This window comes from Ctenopharyngodon idella, chromosome 14 (genome assembly GCF_019924925.1).
Source record: "Ctenopharyngodon idella isolate HZGC_01 chromosome 14, HZGC01, whole genome shotgun sequence".
NCBI classification, from domain to species: Eukaryota; Metazoa; Chordata; class Actinopteri; order Cypriniformes; family Xenocyprididae; genus Ctenopharyngodon; species Ctenopharyngodon idella.
Genome location: NC_067233.1, coordinates 29,576,155 through 29,591,629, shown reverse-complemented (window position 1 = coordinate 29,591,629; position 15,475 = coordinate 29,576,155). Strand labels below are relative to the sequence as shown.

General features: G+C 40.7%; 2 protein-coding genes across 6 annotated transcripts in view; one reads left to right on the top strand and one right to left on the bottom strand.

The window, feature by feature from the left end:
* Positions 1–648: 648 nt before the first annotated feature.
* fgf16 (fibroblast growth factor 16) lies at positions 649–8,381 on the top strand. The gene is made up of 3 exons (XM_051860849.1): positions 649–1,496; positions 4,618–4,721; positions 6,818–8,381. The coding sequence occupies exons 1-3, from the start codon at positions 1,235–1,237 to the stop codon at positions 7,061–7,063; spliced, it is 612 nt and encodes a 203-aa protein (XP_051716809.1). The 5' UTR covers positions 649–1,234; the 3' UTR covers positions 7,064–8,381.
* A 3,162-nt stretch (positions 8,382–11,543) lies between these two features.
* atrx (ATRX chromatin remodeler) overlaps positions 11,544–15,475 on the bottom strand; it is a 48,240-nt gene continuing 44,308 nt past the window's right edge. For 4 of the 5 annotated variants that reach the window (XM_051860796.1, XM_051860798.1, XM_051860799.1 and 1 more), the window contains exons 32-35: positions 15,100–15,219; positions 14,775–14,870; positions 13,601–13,729; positions 11,544–12,859 (exon numbers count right to left, since the gene is read on the bottom strand). In XM_051860796.1, coding sequence (XP_051716756.1) covers positions 12,635–12,859; positions 13,601–13,729; positions 14,775–14,870; positions 15,100–15,219 — 570 coding nt within the window. In that variant the 3' untranslated portion in view covers positions 11,544–12,634. Of the gene's footprint in view, positions 12,860–13,600; positions 13,730–14,583; positions 14,666–14,774; positions 14,871–15,099; positions 15,220–15,475 lie in introns of those variants that run through there. The other variant, XR_007924947.1, reaches the window with a different exon arrangement.

Below are 15,475 nucleotides of genomic sequence, written 5' to 3'. Positions count from 1 at the left end.
GTGCAGCTCCAGACGTTAATACTGGCTTGTCTTAGAACATGGGCTGGCATATGCAAAAGTTGGGGGCGTACATATTAATGATCCTGACTGTCACAGTCGGTGTTATGTTGAGATTCGCCTTTTTTTTTTACTCTTTTGCACAAACGAGATTTACATAATAAAGAGGAAACAATTGTGTTTGAGACTCACTGTATGTCATTTCCATGTGCAGAACTCTAATTATTCATTATGCCAAGGTAAATTCAATTTTACAATCTTTAAGTAGTCTGTTATACTGTAATAAAAGTCTCATTGATTTACATTACAATTAGAATTTCCTTTATAAATATCAGTAACTGCACCAAATTCCATAATTTTGCTCAGTTTGGGCCTCTGAATAAAACTAATGTGTTTTTTTCCCTCCTTGAGTGTGAGTTTTATATTCTCACAAACTAACTCAGAAAGTGCCTGTAATGCTAAAAATGAAGTGTTGGGTTAGGGTTAAGAAATGTTGTACCCATAATGTTCAGTTATGTTGTCTTGTTTGGCAGTTCACTATGTTTTAAATGTTATGATGACCCAAACTGTTGGAACCACCTGACATGTCCAAAAATGTTGCAGACACTTAGGTAGGCAGCTCACTGTTACAGGTTGCTGCACGTACCTTTGATACCCAAAATAAAGTCTTGGTACGCAGTTTACTATGTTACAAGTTGCTGCAAGTGCCTGTGATACCCAGAACTGCGGAACGGCCAAAAATGCAATCTAGGGAGGCAGCTCATTAGAGTTTGAAACGCAGCCTGGAACTCCTCTAGTGACTCGCAGCGCGCTGCAGTGAGAGAGACTGATCCTCTGTCAGACTCCAGTCACGCAAGTCGTGCTGCGATTAGACGAATAAAACACAGACACACAGTCTTGAGAACTTTTCGCACTGCGTGGGTTTGATAGGTTGTCACTGGTCTTCTCTTTAGGACTTTTTGCGGGCTGAGTGTTATTTCACGCGCACACAGAGACTCACTTGCGCTCCGAAAGACAGACAGAAACATCCGACGCAGACAGCAGCATCAGTTATGAAAGTTGGAGCAGAAGCTCTACGTTGACATGCTAAAGGTGAAGCAGCAGGGATGTCATCCAGGCGTGGCTCGGGGAGGATATGGATGTCTATATAAATGACTCGTTCAGTCTGATCACAGATGAAAAGAGCGTCTCTCTCCTCTTCGCTCTCTAAACATCCAAAGTCCGAAAGTTCCTCGTCATGGCAGAGGTGGCTGGATTTCTCGGGAGCATCGATCTGGATTTGCAGGCTTTTCCAGCATTAGGGAATGTGCCTCTGTCGGATGGTTTGAATGAGAGATTGGGTCTAATTGAGGGCAGACTGCAGCGCGGATCGCTCACGGATTTTGGCCACCTGAAGGGCATCCTGCGCAGGAGGCAACTCTACTGCCGCACCGGCTTCCAGCTGGAGATATTTCCCAACGGGACGGTACACGGAACCAGACAGGACCACAGTAGATTTGGTGAGAACTCCATCCACCCTTTCATCCATTCGTCAATTCAGCCATCCGTCAATCAGCAGTTTTGGGCATCATATGTGTGTGTTAAAGTACATGGGTCTGTCTGGGAAACTTTTGCCTTATCCATTCCAATTTTTATGGAGAGTCCTGAAGGATTAAAACGTTTTGTCAGACAAATATTGCCTTTAAGTGTTTATAAATTGCATCGTGTCATCTCAAGCTGAATTAAAAACATTAATATGTTTGGAATGTGATATATTAAAGCCTTCAAAAAGTAACAAGGATGAAAGTTTACATGTAGCATGACAAGTTTTGCTACAAGATGAGAACACTGCAATGTGTTTACTAGGGAAAAGTATTGCTGATATTTACACACACACGCTATCTAACTGGGGGCATTTCATGGACTTCTGTTGTTTATAAATATATATATAATTTATAAATATAACCTAACCCTAACCGAAAAGTTTCTGCATTTTTACAATAATAATAATAAAAAAAAAACTGTATTTACTTTATATTATATTATTTTACAAATGAGGATGTTCCAAAAAGGAAGTTTTGAGAGATTTTGTCAGGTTTAGATCACTTCTGGATAGAAATGTATCCCAAAATATGGTTAAATAGACACATACACACTCACACTCACACACAGTTCACAAAAAATGCCAATACTAGTTAAACTTGTTGTCAAAGATTCATCATTAAAGTCAGTACTTTTAATTTGTGACATAAACGCACCTGTTTATAGTGTACAAAAAATGCTGCATGTCCCTGCTGATTCGGTGAGTGCACAATCAGCCAATCTATCAGTTTGCTGTCAGTCATTGAGAAGGAAAGGAAAATTAAAGGAAAGGAAAGGTAAACACCGAAATCTGTAATAGTAAAATTTGCTTCTTCACTATGAAGTTAAGAACAAACATTTTAAAATGTTCAGTTTGGCAGATCTGGTTGTCATTTTGCATGCACAAGACAAAACTTGGGCAGAATACAGCGGTGTAGATTTCAAGTGAAGCTGATGGGGGTTTCTTTACAATACTGATAATGCTTTGGGGGTCGCACATCCCATGTCCGAATCTACACCCCATATATAGTGTCCTCCAAAAGTGCTTGGACAGTTAAGGCACACTTATTTTATGAATGCCAGAGCATTACATAAAATAACCAAGGGCCATTTATAGTAAAGAAATATAGCAAAAGAACCCTTTTAACAAAAACATTAAAAGCGGAAGAAGAGGTTTGTTAGAGTTAAAATAATAAATCAGATATACTCCCGGTTTCACAGACAAAGCTTAAGCTAGTCCTGGTCTAAAATGCATGTTTGAGCTGTTTTAACTGAAAGGAACTTGTACTGACATATCTTAAAATATGTGAGAGCCATTGTTTTGTCTCAAGATGCAAACCAGTAATTTTTTTTTTCTAGAGTACGTTTATAAAAGCTACTTAAATACCCTAATTGAACTAAGGCCTAATCCTGGCTTAACCTAAGCCCTGTCTGTGAAACCGGGCCATAGTGTTGAAAATTAAGACAGAAATTTGTGGTTGTGAAACCACTAAAAATCACCAAAACACCAGTTGATTAAAAAAGATTGCAAAATGACTAATGCTAATTAGTTGTAAGAAAAGCTCCAAGAGCATTTGAGAGCAAATGACACTTTGATAACTTGTATATAAATCCACCCATTAGACAAGAGCAGCATATCTCTGTCTTACACTCAAATTGCCCTTGGCGAACTCCAGCGCAGGGTCAAGGGACGCAGGTGCTCCTCTGCAGTGGAAAACAAGCTCACAGCATGAGGCTGTTTTTCTCTGAAAACGTGTTCAAAGGACCCCGGCCGACGCAGGCACAGACACTACTAATTACAGCACTAATAAATCAGTCAAGGAGTGCTTGGTATTACAATGATAAACAAATGATAGCAGAGCCCAGACATGAGAATTTTTTGCATTGCTCTGATCCGTAATCATTGTGCAGGTGCAGCCTTCGCTTAGAAAACAGGAATAGCTCTAAATTAAAGCATGACCACTGTGGAATCCAGTGGTAATGCTTGTTTTTAGGCCGAGACAAGCTGCTTTACTGGATTGGGTGGTCCGCGGTCATGTTTCTGGCATCCTTCTGGCAAATGCGAGCCGTTTGTCGGTAATGTTGCAAGCTGGCAGTGTCTTTGATTAAACGCATATGAAATGTGCTTCTGCTTAACCCAGCTTCAGAGAGTTTTCTGTGTCGTCGTTTGGCATCCAAATCATAACATACTTGGTCCAGGTGGTGGTAAAAGGCCACAAAGGTGTAGTTTTTGCTTTAGTCTTTAATCAAGAGAGTGTGAACAGCTGGTTTCAGCCAAGATTGGGCTCGTATCCTTAAAAAAAAAAATGACACGAATGCACCATGATGCAGATAACACAATATTAATTGTATAAGAAGATGTATTTTAAAAGTCAGCAAAATATAGTGAGATGTTAATCAAAATCAATCAAGAGTTGCTACAAGAGTAGGCTTAACCAAACATTTCAGAGATTATTGACTTTTGTGTTGTGCACACGCTCTATGATCAAAGTGTTAGTAACAAGACTTTAATTTCCTGTCCTTCAGGTTATTTTTAGATTGCGCCACATTTTTAGATGGTAGTCTGCTGAAAGCTTACTTGGAAGGGCACAGGTGAGAAAATTCCCATCTTTTAAATACCAAATTCCCAAAGTAGACTCTTTTTATAGACAAACAGAATACAGAGATGAGTTTAAGCATCAGTTATTCTTGGTGGAAAACAATAAAAGCAAAAACATAAACCAGTCAAAGGTGGTAGCCTGGCCAGGTTGTTTAGGTTGGTGTGCTTTGGTGGATAAAGAGGGGTTTTGGGCATTGGTCAGCTCGTCAGACTGAGACCTTTGGCTAACCAGCTAACCACCAGCTGGGCCAGGCTTGAATACCAACTAGATCTGCTTATAGCAGCTACAACCAGCGAACCACCGTAGGCTGGGTTATGTTGCTTCTTTCAGCTGGGAAAAGAGGGTACGATTAAACATCTTACTTAAAAAGACTCTTGCCTATACAGCACTGTTGATGTACAGCTGTGCTACAGTTGTAAAGGTGTCTGGTCAATGTCTGACGAGTGTTGTTGTCTGGCAGGTATTCTGGAGTTTATCAGTCTGGCCGTCGGGCTGGTGAGCATACGAGGCGTGGATGCCGGTCTTTATCTGGGGATGAATGAGAAAGGTGAACTCTATGGGTCGGTAAGTCAAACCCCTGTAGTGCTCACACACACTCCAAACAACATCCACCAACAGAAGGTTCTGCTCTATGAAGTGTTTCAATAGGAATGCAGTCAAAGCTGGAATGAGGAGCAAATGACAACCCACCCACCAGCTCATAGTCTGTTCCCCATATGATGTAGATGTTCAATAAAAAAAATCACTTAACCAGACAAAACAAGCAGTGTTTCCACTGCTGCAAGCCCTGACCTCTGATCAGTAGGTAACAGCATGGTCTGTGCGTAGCCCTTGTGGCTCACCTTATTTTTTTGTCTTTGTAACTTTCCACACAAGAACACGCTCTCAGACAGAGCGTTCAATCTCAAAGAAGAAAAACTGCCTCTTCATTTTGCTCCATACTTAAAATATTTACATATTTTCCAGGAACACATGAAGCGTGTAACGTATACACACCCACATATCGTGGATATACGAGCTGAGAGCTCTTGGTCCCTTGTATATCTGCGTGTTGCGCGAGGACCATGCTTTTCTCTGCTGGAGTGCTAATTGTAACGGAGACCAGGAGATAAAAGCATGTAGCGGGATTTGACTGACTTTTTGTATGCTAGCATAGAGAACCATATATAGGAAAATGTGCCTGGCCTCCCCCTCTGCAGACTTTGCCATGCTTGCAGGAGAAACAAGCTATCAGATTTCCAGAGACAATAAGCGGGGGCCCCAGTAAGTTTCTGTGGACCCTGAGTTAAAACAAACCTATTTAAAGCAAGAAGAGATGACTTCACATGTAATGCGATAACATCCCATTAAATCAGACTGTAAATGCATGTCAGCATGCAATCGCACTGCAAATCACCTGAAAACTCAGGCCTAGGTTCATTGCGCAGATTGAAATGGTCCATTTCTGTTGCAGTAAGATCAAGGAGACAATTAGCTTCACTGGTGATTAGCATTAAGACATTTTGTAAATCCCATGCATGGAGCAGTATTTACTCCAAATGGATTTACTCCTAAAATTAAGCAGCCATATATTCATTATTTGAATTTTTACCTTTTTTTTTTTTTTTTTTTTTTTTTTAAACTTTCTTATTCTATTCTCATGACCAACTGTTTAAACGATTTAACAGAACTTTTAAAGCTGACTTTATCTTAAAAACTAATTTTAAATGTATTGTCTTGACACCAAGACTTGAACCTGGCCCATTCCATGACTGTTCTTTGGCAGGAAACATGATGTAGCCCTAGTGTCTTCTATTGTTCTCAGCAGTGTAGTCAGCCAGCAAATGTTCACCTGCTTAACCCGAAGTCATTGCTCATGGAGTTCTGTCAGTGGTGTAGTAGTAGCAGCCCACACAGACTCTCTCAAGCTGCCGTGTTTGTGCGAGAGAGCTTGTTGCATCATGGGGGAAGCAGACAAAAAGGTTAGCAGTTTTGAAGAATGATTTTGGGTGTAAACTGCAAAGCTTGCCCATAATGACTTTCCCTTCTCTGGTGCAGCGAGCACCTGCTGTCTGGCCTCAAGATAGTTTCCACTCCACACATTTTGCGATGGTGAAAAGGGTAAACTGTGCACTGTGAGAAAGAAACAGTACCACGTCTTCACACCCTCATGATTTCCAGCGCATCTGGAGGTCTGGAAATGGGAGGCGCATGTTAGTTTTTAAACATGTGGTCAAACGCACTTACATTCGACACTTGATGGACAGAGCATAGATTACCAGCTAGATATCTCACCATATGATGTTTTGGTTAGGATATTTCTGATTGGGTCAGGACAGGAAATTTTAATTCATATCTTAAACCTTGTCTCCAACAGTTTTTGTAGCTCAGGGGTGTCCAATCCAGCTCTTAAAGGAGCCACCTTCCTGCAGAGGTTAGCTTCAACTTGCTGCCTGGAAGTTTCTAGTAATCCCAAAGACCTTGATTAGTTGGTTCAGGTGTGTTTAATTGGGGTTGAAGCTAAGCTCTGCGTGCAGGTGGCCCTTCAGGACTGGACACTGCTGGTTTAGGTGAAGCTTGTTTATCATTGTAGGACACAAGATCTTTCCAACAATGCTACTGTAACTGACCATATACAGATAATCGAAACAATTTTTTTTCTCTTTCTGGCTGCCTTGCAGAAGAAGCTGACAGCAGAGTGTGTGTTCCGTGAGCAATTCGAGGAGAACTGGTACAACACATATGCATCTACACTCTACAAGCATGCGGACACTGGGAGATACTATTACGTGGCTCTGAACAAGGACGGCTCGCCTCGAGAAGGCGGCAGGACTAAAAAGCATCAGAAGTTGACTCACTTCCTGCCCAGACCTGTTGAGATAGAGAAGATACCCCAAGCTTACAGAGACTTGTTCCAGCACAGGTGACAAGAGCATCCATCGGAGTTGCTGTGTTGGAGAGGCATAGTAGAGGTGCTTGATGGGAAAGACGGACTCTGAAGAACATTAAGAAATACAAGACCCTACTTCTCTCGCCTCACAGCTGTTTATATTTGGGTTCTGGTCCAAAATGAGGAGGCCCTCTCCAATGGTGATTGAGATAAACAGTACGTGTGTGTCCTGGATGGCTCCGTTTCCTCTCCTTAATGGGTTTTAAACCACAGAGAAGAGGGAACATTCCTGCATCCAAAGCTGGTGCCAAAAGATGTCTTGAGGAAGAGGTGTTGACTTCAGGGCCTCATGACATTGTGTCATACAATCAACCTTTCTTCAGACAGTCATTGTGTGAGCCACACTTAAAGTGGACCACATTTTGAGCATGTCCTCACTGGAAAAAAACAAACAAAAAAACAAGGGTCTAAATCTAAATTTATTGAGCAACTTTTCACCTGAGCATAGGAAGTAAAACTGCCTCTGACTGTAAAGATAAAAATCAACATGCCAATTCTGGTGATTCTGGGGCAGATCTCATGTTGAAAGGTCATGACACAGCACTTAGCAAGAAGATGGACATGGGGAGAATACCCAACCTTCCTGTAGGACAAATGCAAAGCAAGAGCTTTTCAAATTAAATATACCTTTGAGGGCACTTAAAAGGAGAAAGACACTTTGAAGAATAATGACCAGCTTCTACTGAAACAATATTAATTTTGAATGGAAAAATTCTGAGATTGTGGAAAAAGTAACAAGGCCTTACAATAATGGAAACAAACACCCCTTTCTTCATGTAAAACATTAGAGAGGTTTACATAGATCATATTCTTTATGTCTTCTGTCAGATTCTGTCAACCTTCTTTTGAAGGTTCAGCAGAGGTTCAAACCTTAGAATTTTTGTAGAAACAGCAAATGTATGGAGAAAATGTATGGTGCTTCCTGAAGGGTTCGGTAGAGGCTTTGGTCATTTGACAAGAATGACTTGTAATGTTCAGGTTGTCAGGAACATTATTAAAATGTAAGTGAAAGACATGTAAATATGGACAAACCTATTTATAAGATGTACAATATATTTATTTTCTACATATAAAGTATAATTATTAAATCTATATATAAATATATTTATTTATTTCAAAGGCTCTATTTTGTAATGAACTTGAAGTTATTGGAACTGTAGATTCTACTGAAATATACAGAAGGGCTAAACCATTTGACCTTAATGACTGACAATTAAATTGTCCTGCTATTGTTTATTGTCATTGACCATATTTGCAAGGATTCTCTGTACCAATTAAAATCTGAGAAACACTGAGCTGATTGAGTTTGACTTCTATGATAGTTTAGCTACAGCATTAAAGGAGGGCAAGGTACTGCTAAATAGAACATATGGTTTGAATGGTCATTTTTGCAATAAAACACTTTTCTCACAGTTTTAAGGAACACAAGACACGGTGAGAGCACTAACTGTTTAAGTCAACATGATACGGCATTCACAAACCATTGGACTCACAAACCATCTATAATGTCAACTATTTGCAAGTAAAACGGTGTGTGGCACTTCATCAGAGGCAGAGCAAGTTATGTTTTGATGAAAGATTACAAAGACAAGAATTTTTGTCTTTGGAATAGTATGGTCAAGTAGGTAGAGTGAATTTCATGTTGTCTTCAAAGTACAACACATCTGATACTCTTTCAGAAAATCTTCATGTTCACCACACTAGCAGGAGACAATCAATCTGTGAAATGTTGTTTATCTAGTACAGCGTAAATTCCAGAACATCACAGCAGCAGCATTCACAGAATAATCCAGCTCTCTAGAGATGTGGATGTTAGCTGATGATGTAAAAAGACAGCTCTTGGCTCAGGGAACCTGTGGGAAAGTTCTCCCTAAGCAGTCTGTAGAGGCATAAATCAACGCCCTACAGAAAGTGAAACAATACAAGAGAATGTGTTGCTTTGGTAAGCGTCAAACCTTTTGAAAACTCAGCACCACAACAATATTAATTACCTATATAATAATACATATAACTATTGTTGTTTTTATGAATCCAATGCGTTGTAAATCACAGCAACACAAAACTCCCATGGTGATTGAATGAAGATTTGGACCAGCACTGATGTTGCCCTGAATGGACTCTGAGTTATACTGTCTCAGTCAACCCTCATAATCAGAAATGAACAATTTGGAAAGAACAATCCAGATTTACAAACATTCACAACCCCACCCACCACCGATGCCTGACAACATCCTTGGCTGGGCTCCGCTCAGATGATCAATTGTTAGCCTTGCAGCCAACACGCTCGAATACTTTCAGATACGAAGTGTACACTGCATATTCATGTGAACGGAAGCAGGTTTTAACATTGGGGGACAGATGAGGGAACAGCTGCTCGGTGCTGCAAAGTTAGCCGAGTGGTAATCTGGGCATACCAAGGATGGGATCAACATTTCAACATCTGCAATAGTTGTAATGTTTCTCTTTTGGCAGCTTTCTGCAAGCTGTGAATGCAAGCTCCCCTCAGGAGGGAGACGTGGGCTTGAGGGGGCGAATGGAAAAGAGGGGGAGAAAAACCCTGGCTGCTAAAGAAATGAAAATAATAGCAAGCAGTAGAAAAGACATAGCAGATGAAAGACTGAAGGGGTAGATTGGGGTGTACAGGAGGAGACAGATTCTCAGGGTGTGAAAACAGAGCTGTCTAGAGAAAGCACATCTGAAATTTGCTATTGTGGTCATGGACTTTAAGAATGGTCTCATTTGTTTACTCATTTACTGAAAATATTTCAGTACTCCGTAGTTCTCTAATGCAAAAATAATTAGAACTAACTAGTGTGAGTGCAAACCAGGGGCACAAGTTTCTGTTGTCTTCTGGAGACCTCATCTGACTGTCAACTGCATTGCTGCAATCATGGGACGGGTGTGGCACATTTTAACACGCATGAACATCTAGTGCAGGGCTCTTCAACTGCAGTGCAGGAGGGCTGCTGTCCTGCAGAGTTTAGCTGCAACTCTGATCAAACTCACCTGCCTGTAACTTTCTAGTAATCCCAAAGGCATAGATCAGCTTATTCAGGTGTGTTTAATTGAGGTTGGAGCTAAAGGCCCTGTCCCAAATGGCACCTTAAACCCTTGCGGTCTTCCTACAAGTCCGCACTTTCGTGACGTAACGCCGCTTTGACTGTCGGGAAGAAGTCTGTTGCGATGCTCGCACCAGTGTGGGCTCAGGAAAAGTGTGCATCGAGGGCGCATAGCAGCCGGAAAGGGGGCACTCGCGAGCACCCTTGTGAAACCTAAAATGACGAATGGGACACCCTACGGTCTCGTGGACTTAACGGACACACGGCAGCCATTGTAAGTCCACAAGACCTAAAGTACACATGAAGTGTGCCATTTAGGACAGGGCCATACTCTGCTGGAAAGTGACCCTCCAGGACCGCAGTTAAAGAGCCCTGGTCTAGCCAGTGTACATCTGTCCTAAAAAGTAGATCATTTCCTTTCCTTAAAACCAATGTCTAGAAATCAAGGTTGCCAATGGTATGTGTTAATTTTGCTAATTACCACCCAAGTACCGGGTTTGTTTGCCAATTTTTCAGTCAGGTTAGCGACAGCTGGTACTATTGGCAACATATCTTGCAGAACCAACGATATACATAGATGTCTCAGTTTGTTTCTATGAACTGCTATACGTAAGCCATCCGCCATACTGGGACAGTCAAATCTGGTCCATGACCACTCGAGAGCTATTATCCGCAATAGACATTAGCAGATGATTTCACAGCATTTAGTTTATCATTAATAGGGTAATTCTGCATATGTATATTGTATCTTGAGTTATACATAAAAACACAAACCAGCACATTCTCACCTCTGAAAAGTTATCCCATTTCATCAGTTCTGTGGATTTTACAGCCACAGGCTGCACAATGCTGTGAAATTTTCAATAAAAATGAATTGATTTGTTAGTGTGAGTGATGAACAGCATCATGTTAACCATCCCAAGATGGCGGATGCGTCAACCTGTCTGGAGTGGTCGAATGTGGCATCTTCTTATACATATAGATATGAAGCCATCTGAGATCACATGGAACAAAATGGAATTTTCAAAAAATTTTCAGTTGCTGAAATTGAATATTAATATCTAATATAAATGTCAAAAATATAAATGCTCATTTAAAAGTTTAAAATGTTAAAATATTTCAGAGTTCCCACATCTTTTGACCTACAAATTTTCATGACTTTCGTTGTCATGATCGATACGTTTTAATAGCTATTGCACTTATAGAAATTTCTTCGTGACAAAATATCTTACAACTGAACATAACTAGAATGATTTATATTCAACCTTAGAAACTTATGAACATTAATTAATTAGGTTTGCGTAGATCATAATTTTTGCAAACTCATTGTGAAGAAGGTAGTGCAGAATTTGCACAGTGAAGCAAAAAAAAAAAAAAAAAACACCCACAAGCAAGACCTGAATGTAACTCATCCTTTTGGTCACTTTATTTAAATGTGATATTAAATACTAAGTAGCAGATCATATTAATGGCAGAAATTGGTGGTGTATATGCTAACATTAGAACATTTTCAGAAGGGGAAAAAGTTCCTCTACATTTCTGAACGACACCCTGTGGATATCAAAGGGCTTTTGGTTGCCAATGAAAAACATCTAATTTAGCATCCGAAGTGGAGATGTGCCCAAGAACAGAACAATACAGCCTGAGCACTAACCTGATAAGGAAAGTGTTAGCATTATTATATCATCATCAGAAGAGGTTGAACTTCGGTTAAACCACACAAACATGTACCCAACACCTGCCAGACGCCAACTCAGGCACAAACCCAAAGCAAGTGGGGAAAAGAAACAGAAAAAAAAAACAACAACAGAAAGATAAAATATGAACAGTACTAACAACAATATGCTAGGCAACACTACAACGAGAAGTTTGATGTTACAAAAGTCCAGAGGAATTCAGCAAGCAGTTTTAACAACACAGACATTCCATAGCATGATTAGCAACAACGAGTTTAAATACCTAAAAGCAGATTAGAAAAAGGGGTTTTAAAACATTAGAAGAGATCTAGCTGCTTGATATAAGGCCATTTGATTTGACATTACATTTAAGGTGTCCGCTGCAGTGTCTCTGGCGCACTGGCTATCACAGTACCGATGACAATCCACTACTAGGAAGATATTAACGCAGAGAGTATTTACGAGGCGAAATCTTCTCTATGGTTATAGAACAGAAACGCTATGGTCCCTCTTCAATCACGCTGTTTTCCTTGCAATATAATTATTCATATATGCACAGCCCTTATTCAAGGGGAAAGAAACTTGCAATGCCTAAAAGCATTTGGGGAGAATATCTTCTTTAATCTTAAATACGTGTGAGAAAAAAAAAAAAAAGATCTTGAATAACATTAAGGCTATATACACAAAAATGACAAACTGCACTGCCAAAACCCCATTAACAAAGTCCCAGGATGTCCTCTCATGACCGAGGAGCTCAAGTAGGTGTCCTGGCTGTGTCAGTCCAGCTGTGTGTACACTGAGGGGCAGAGGCATCTACAGTCCCTTAGAAGGGCCCGGGTTCTTGCCCAGCTGTGATGAGGGGAGGCCCTGGAGCGCCCCAAGCTGCTGGTACAACCCAAGCAGGTCCATCTGATTCATAGGAGCCGCGAGACCGTTCTGCATGGCCAACTGGTTGAGCAGCATACCCTGTCTCGCCAGGGCCATCTGCTGCTCCTGGACCTTCCGGTTGGCAATCACCTTCTGCACGTACATCATCAGCTAGAGAGGAGACAGAGATTGGATGTTATTCTTTTCTTATGTCACTTCAGAAAGCCAAGCTATATCAAGGTTTCTGTTACCCCTTTTCAAACAGAACTGGTGCTTTTCTTCTAAGCTGAACGATGACCATGCTACATTACCTGTCCACAAACAAACAACGCGCAGCAGCACGTTCTTGGATTACATTTGAGATATATTTTTTTTATCTCAGATTCTGTTAATACAGCATGTACTGAAATTGGTTCACGTACTAATCTATCAACACATACGAATTAAAGATTGATTGGTATAGGATTTTGCTGATACTATAATAAAATAAATGTATTGAATTTATTGTTGAATTTTTAAATGCCAAATACAGTTTGTCTCACCAAAATACCAAAATATTAGGAGGAAATATTTTATGCATAATTCAGGACTTGTAATTATAAATAAGCCAGAAATAGAATGGTACTCTTATTTTGAAATGTCTATGCTTTACTACTGCCAGCTGCTCATTCAAAAAGAAGAGGGAGATAAAATACAACCATTTACAAAATACTACAGTATGATAATTTAGGTCCTGTCCCAAATGGCACACTTCATGTTGCTTGTGCAATGCGAAATATGCTGGGTAAGTGGTGCAACAGCATCCCAGTAGTAAAAGTCCCTTTCATTCTATTTAATTTAAAATGTTCATGTCACTTAAACACAAGAAGAGCACATGATGTCATGGAAACAGTGAGAGATGAGCAAACGTACAGTTTGTTGCTTGCTGAGGACATCACGGTAAACAGCTTCCCTGTGTTTGATTTCCAGCTCGAAGCCGGCCTGCCTCCCAAGAGCCATGGACTGAACCTGGGCCTCCGGTAAACTCGGATTCTCCTTCCACTGCCAAAAACAACACACCTGTTACATCCTGTAGACCTCAACAAACAAACACTTACATGCTCATCACGCATACAGACACATTTAGCAGTTGTTCAGAAATCAGTCCAACACAAGCTTAATACTGATGACACGGCAAACCACAGTGTCAAATAGTACACCCTCATAAGTGTAAGCTTTAGAAGTGCAACTTACTTGTGTACCCCTACAAGACTTGCACCATCACTCTAGGGTGTTGAGGCTCATTGTTATGCAGTTGCTAAGGTGTTCAGAGTGGTTGCCAGGCCGTTTTTTTTTTGGGGGGGGGGGGGGTTCATTCATGTCTGTAGCTTTGTGTCAGTTTAATTGGGGGCAGTATAGTATATCTAGGGGCAGATACACTAAATCGAAGAACGAACTGCAGTGATGTCATTACAAACAAAATCATGCCAAAATGAAGTTTGTTTGGAGTTCATTTCTGGAGTTTGAAACAGCTTTCCAAAGTGAACTCTCCCAAAAAGGTTGCTCCAGCTGGTAAACAACTTTGAACTACCAGTGATCTGTGGAGATTACATAACAGGTAGGTGTGGCTCTGAGGCTCTGCCTTCCTTGACATAGAAAATATTATTCAGTTTATTTCTTCTGTTCAGTCTGTCGAGGTAAGACACGAGTAAGTTGCACTTCTAATTGAAAGAGACACTTGACACTGTTTTTTCATGTTCAATACCTAAAGCTGCTTACTTTAAAGTAATCTAGTGCTGAATTGCAGAGATCATGCAAAAATGTCACATCACTATGATCAGATGCTTTCCCATTTCTGTCATTTTTCTTGTGTTTTTATTTTTTTATTGAGAAGAAAGTGGCAAGGGCATATTTACATCTAAATGCTGCTCTCAGCAGCGTGGGCGGCACTGGGATGCTCGCTAATGCAGCTGAGGAATTTCAAACTTTCTTTTACCCCTAAGTGAGGAACGAAAAATAAATTTGCACGAGTATATCGGATCCTTAATGTGTAGCCTTTCTGATTAACTGCCTCAATGTAGGGAATGGCCCTCCTCCTGTCACTCACCACCTGTGCGATGATGTCCTCCAGTGGTTCCCTAGGCACCGACTTCAGAGCGCTAGTGGCCTCCAACACTTTCTGCCTGCCCTGGTTAATCAAATCCTTGAACGTAGAGTGAAAGAATAAAGTGTGAGAAGAAACAAAGGACACACTAGACGAGATTAAAACAAATCCAGGGGGGAAAAAACGATGAATTTGATATTTTCACAGAGATAATTAGCATACATAAATAGCAGCTGGCCGACACCAAATGTCGCTGCCTGAGGACGCATGTCACAATTAGCTGCCGGCTGAAGGAATGTGAAACGTGCATGTGGAGCTCATTACTTACCTCCAACTGTTGGTTGCTCATGGAGGCTAACGCAGCCACGTTGAAGGGGAAGTAGGAGTTTGGTGCTGATCCCACGCCCATTTGAGAATAGGACGGCTGGTTGAAACGCATGGACAGACCCTGAAACAACAGCAGAGCAGGTCCATCAGTCAAACAGAACCAGACAAACTTAATTTAATAAGATGAGGTCACACAGAAAGATCCCAATTATAAATAATCTTCAAATCAAGTTCGGCCTGACAGATGAGTCAGTCTTCCATCACACTAGCGCCTGCTGTAGGGTAATCAAAGCATTGCTTTCGGACTGTTTTCCACTCGATTTGCGACTTTGACATGATTTGTCTTCGATCTGGCAAAGACACACTGCAAACTATTA

Coding starts and splice junctions, on each gene's coding strand:
- fgf16 (XM_051860849.1), top strand. CDS start 1,235: ATGGCAGAGGTGGCTGGATTTCTCGGGAGCATCGATCTGGATTTGCAG. Junction 1,497..4,617: donor ACAGGACCACAGTAGATTTG/GTGAGAACTCCA, acceptor GTTGTCTGGCAG/GTATTCTGGAGTTTATCAGT. Junction 4,722..6,817: donor AAGGTGAACTCTATGGGTCG/GTAAGTCAAACC, acceptor GCTGCCTTGCAG/AAGAAGCTGACAGCAGAGTG.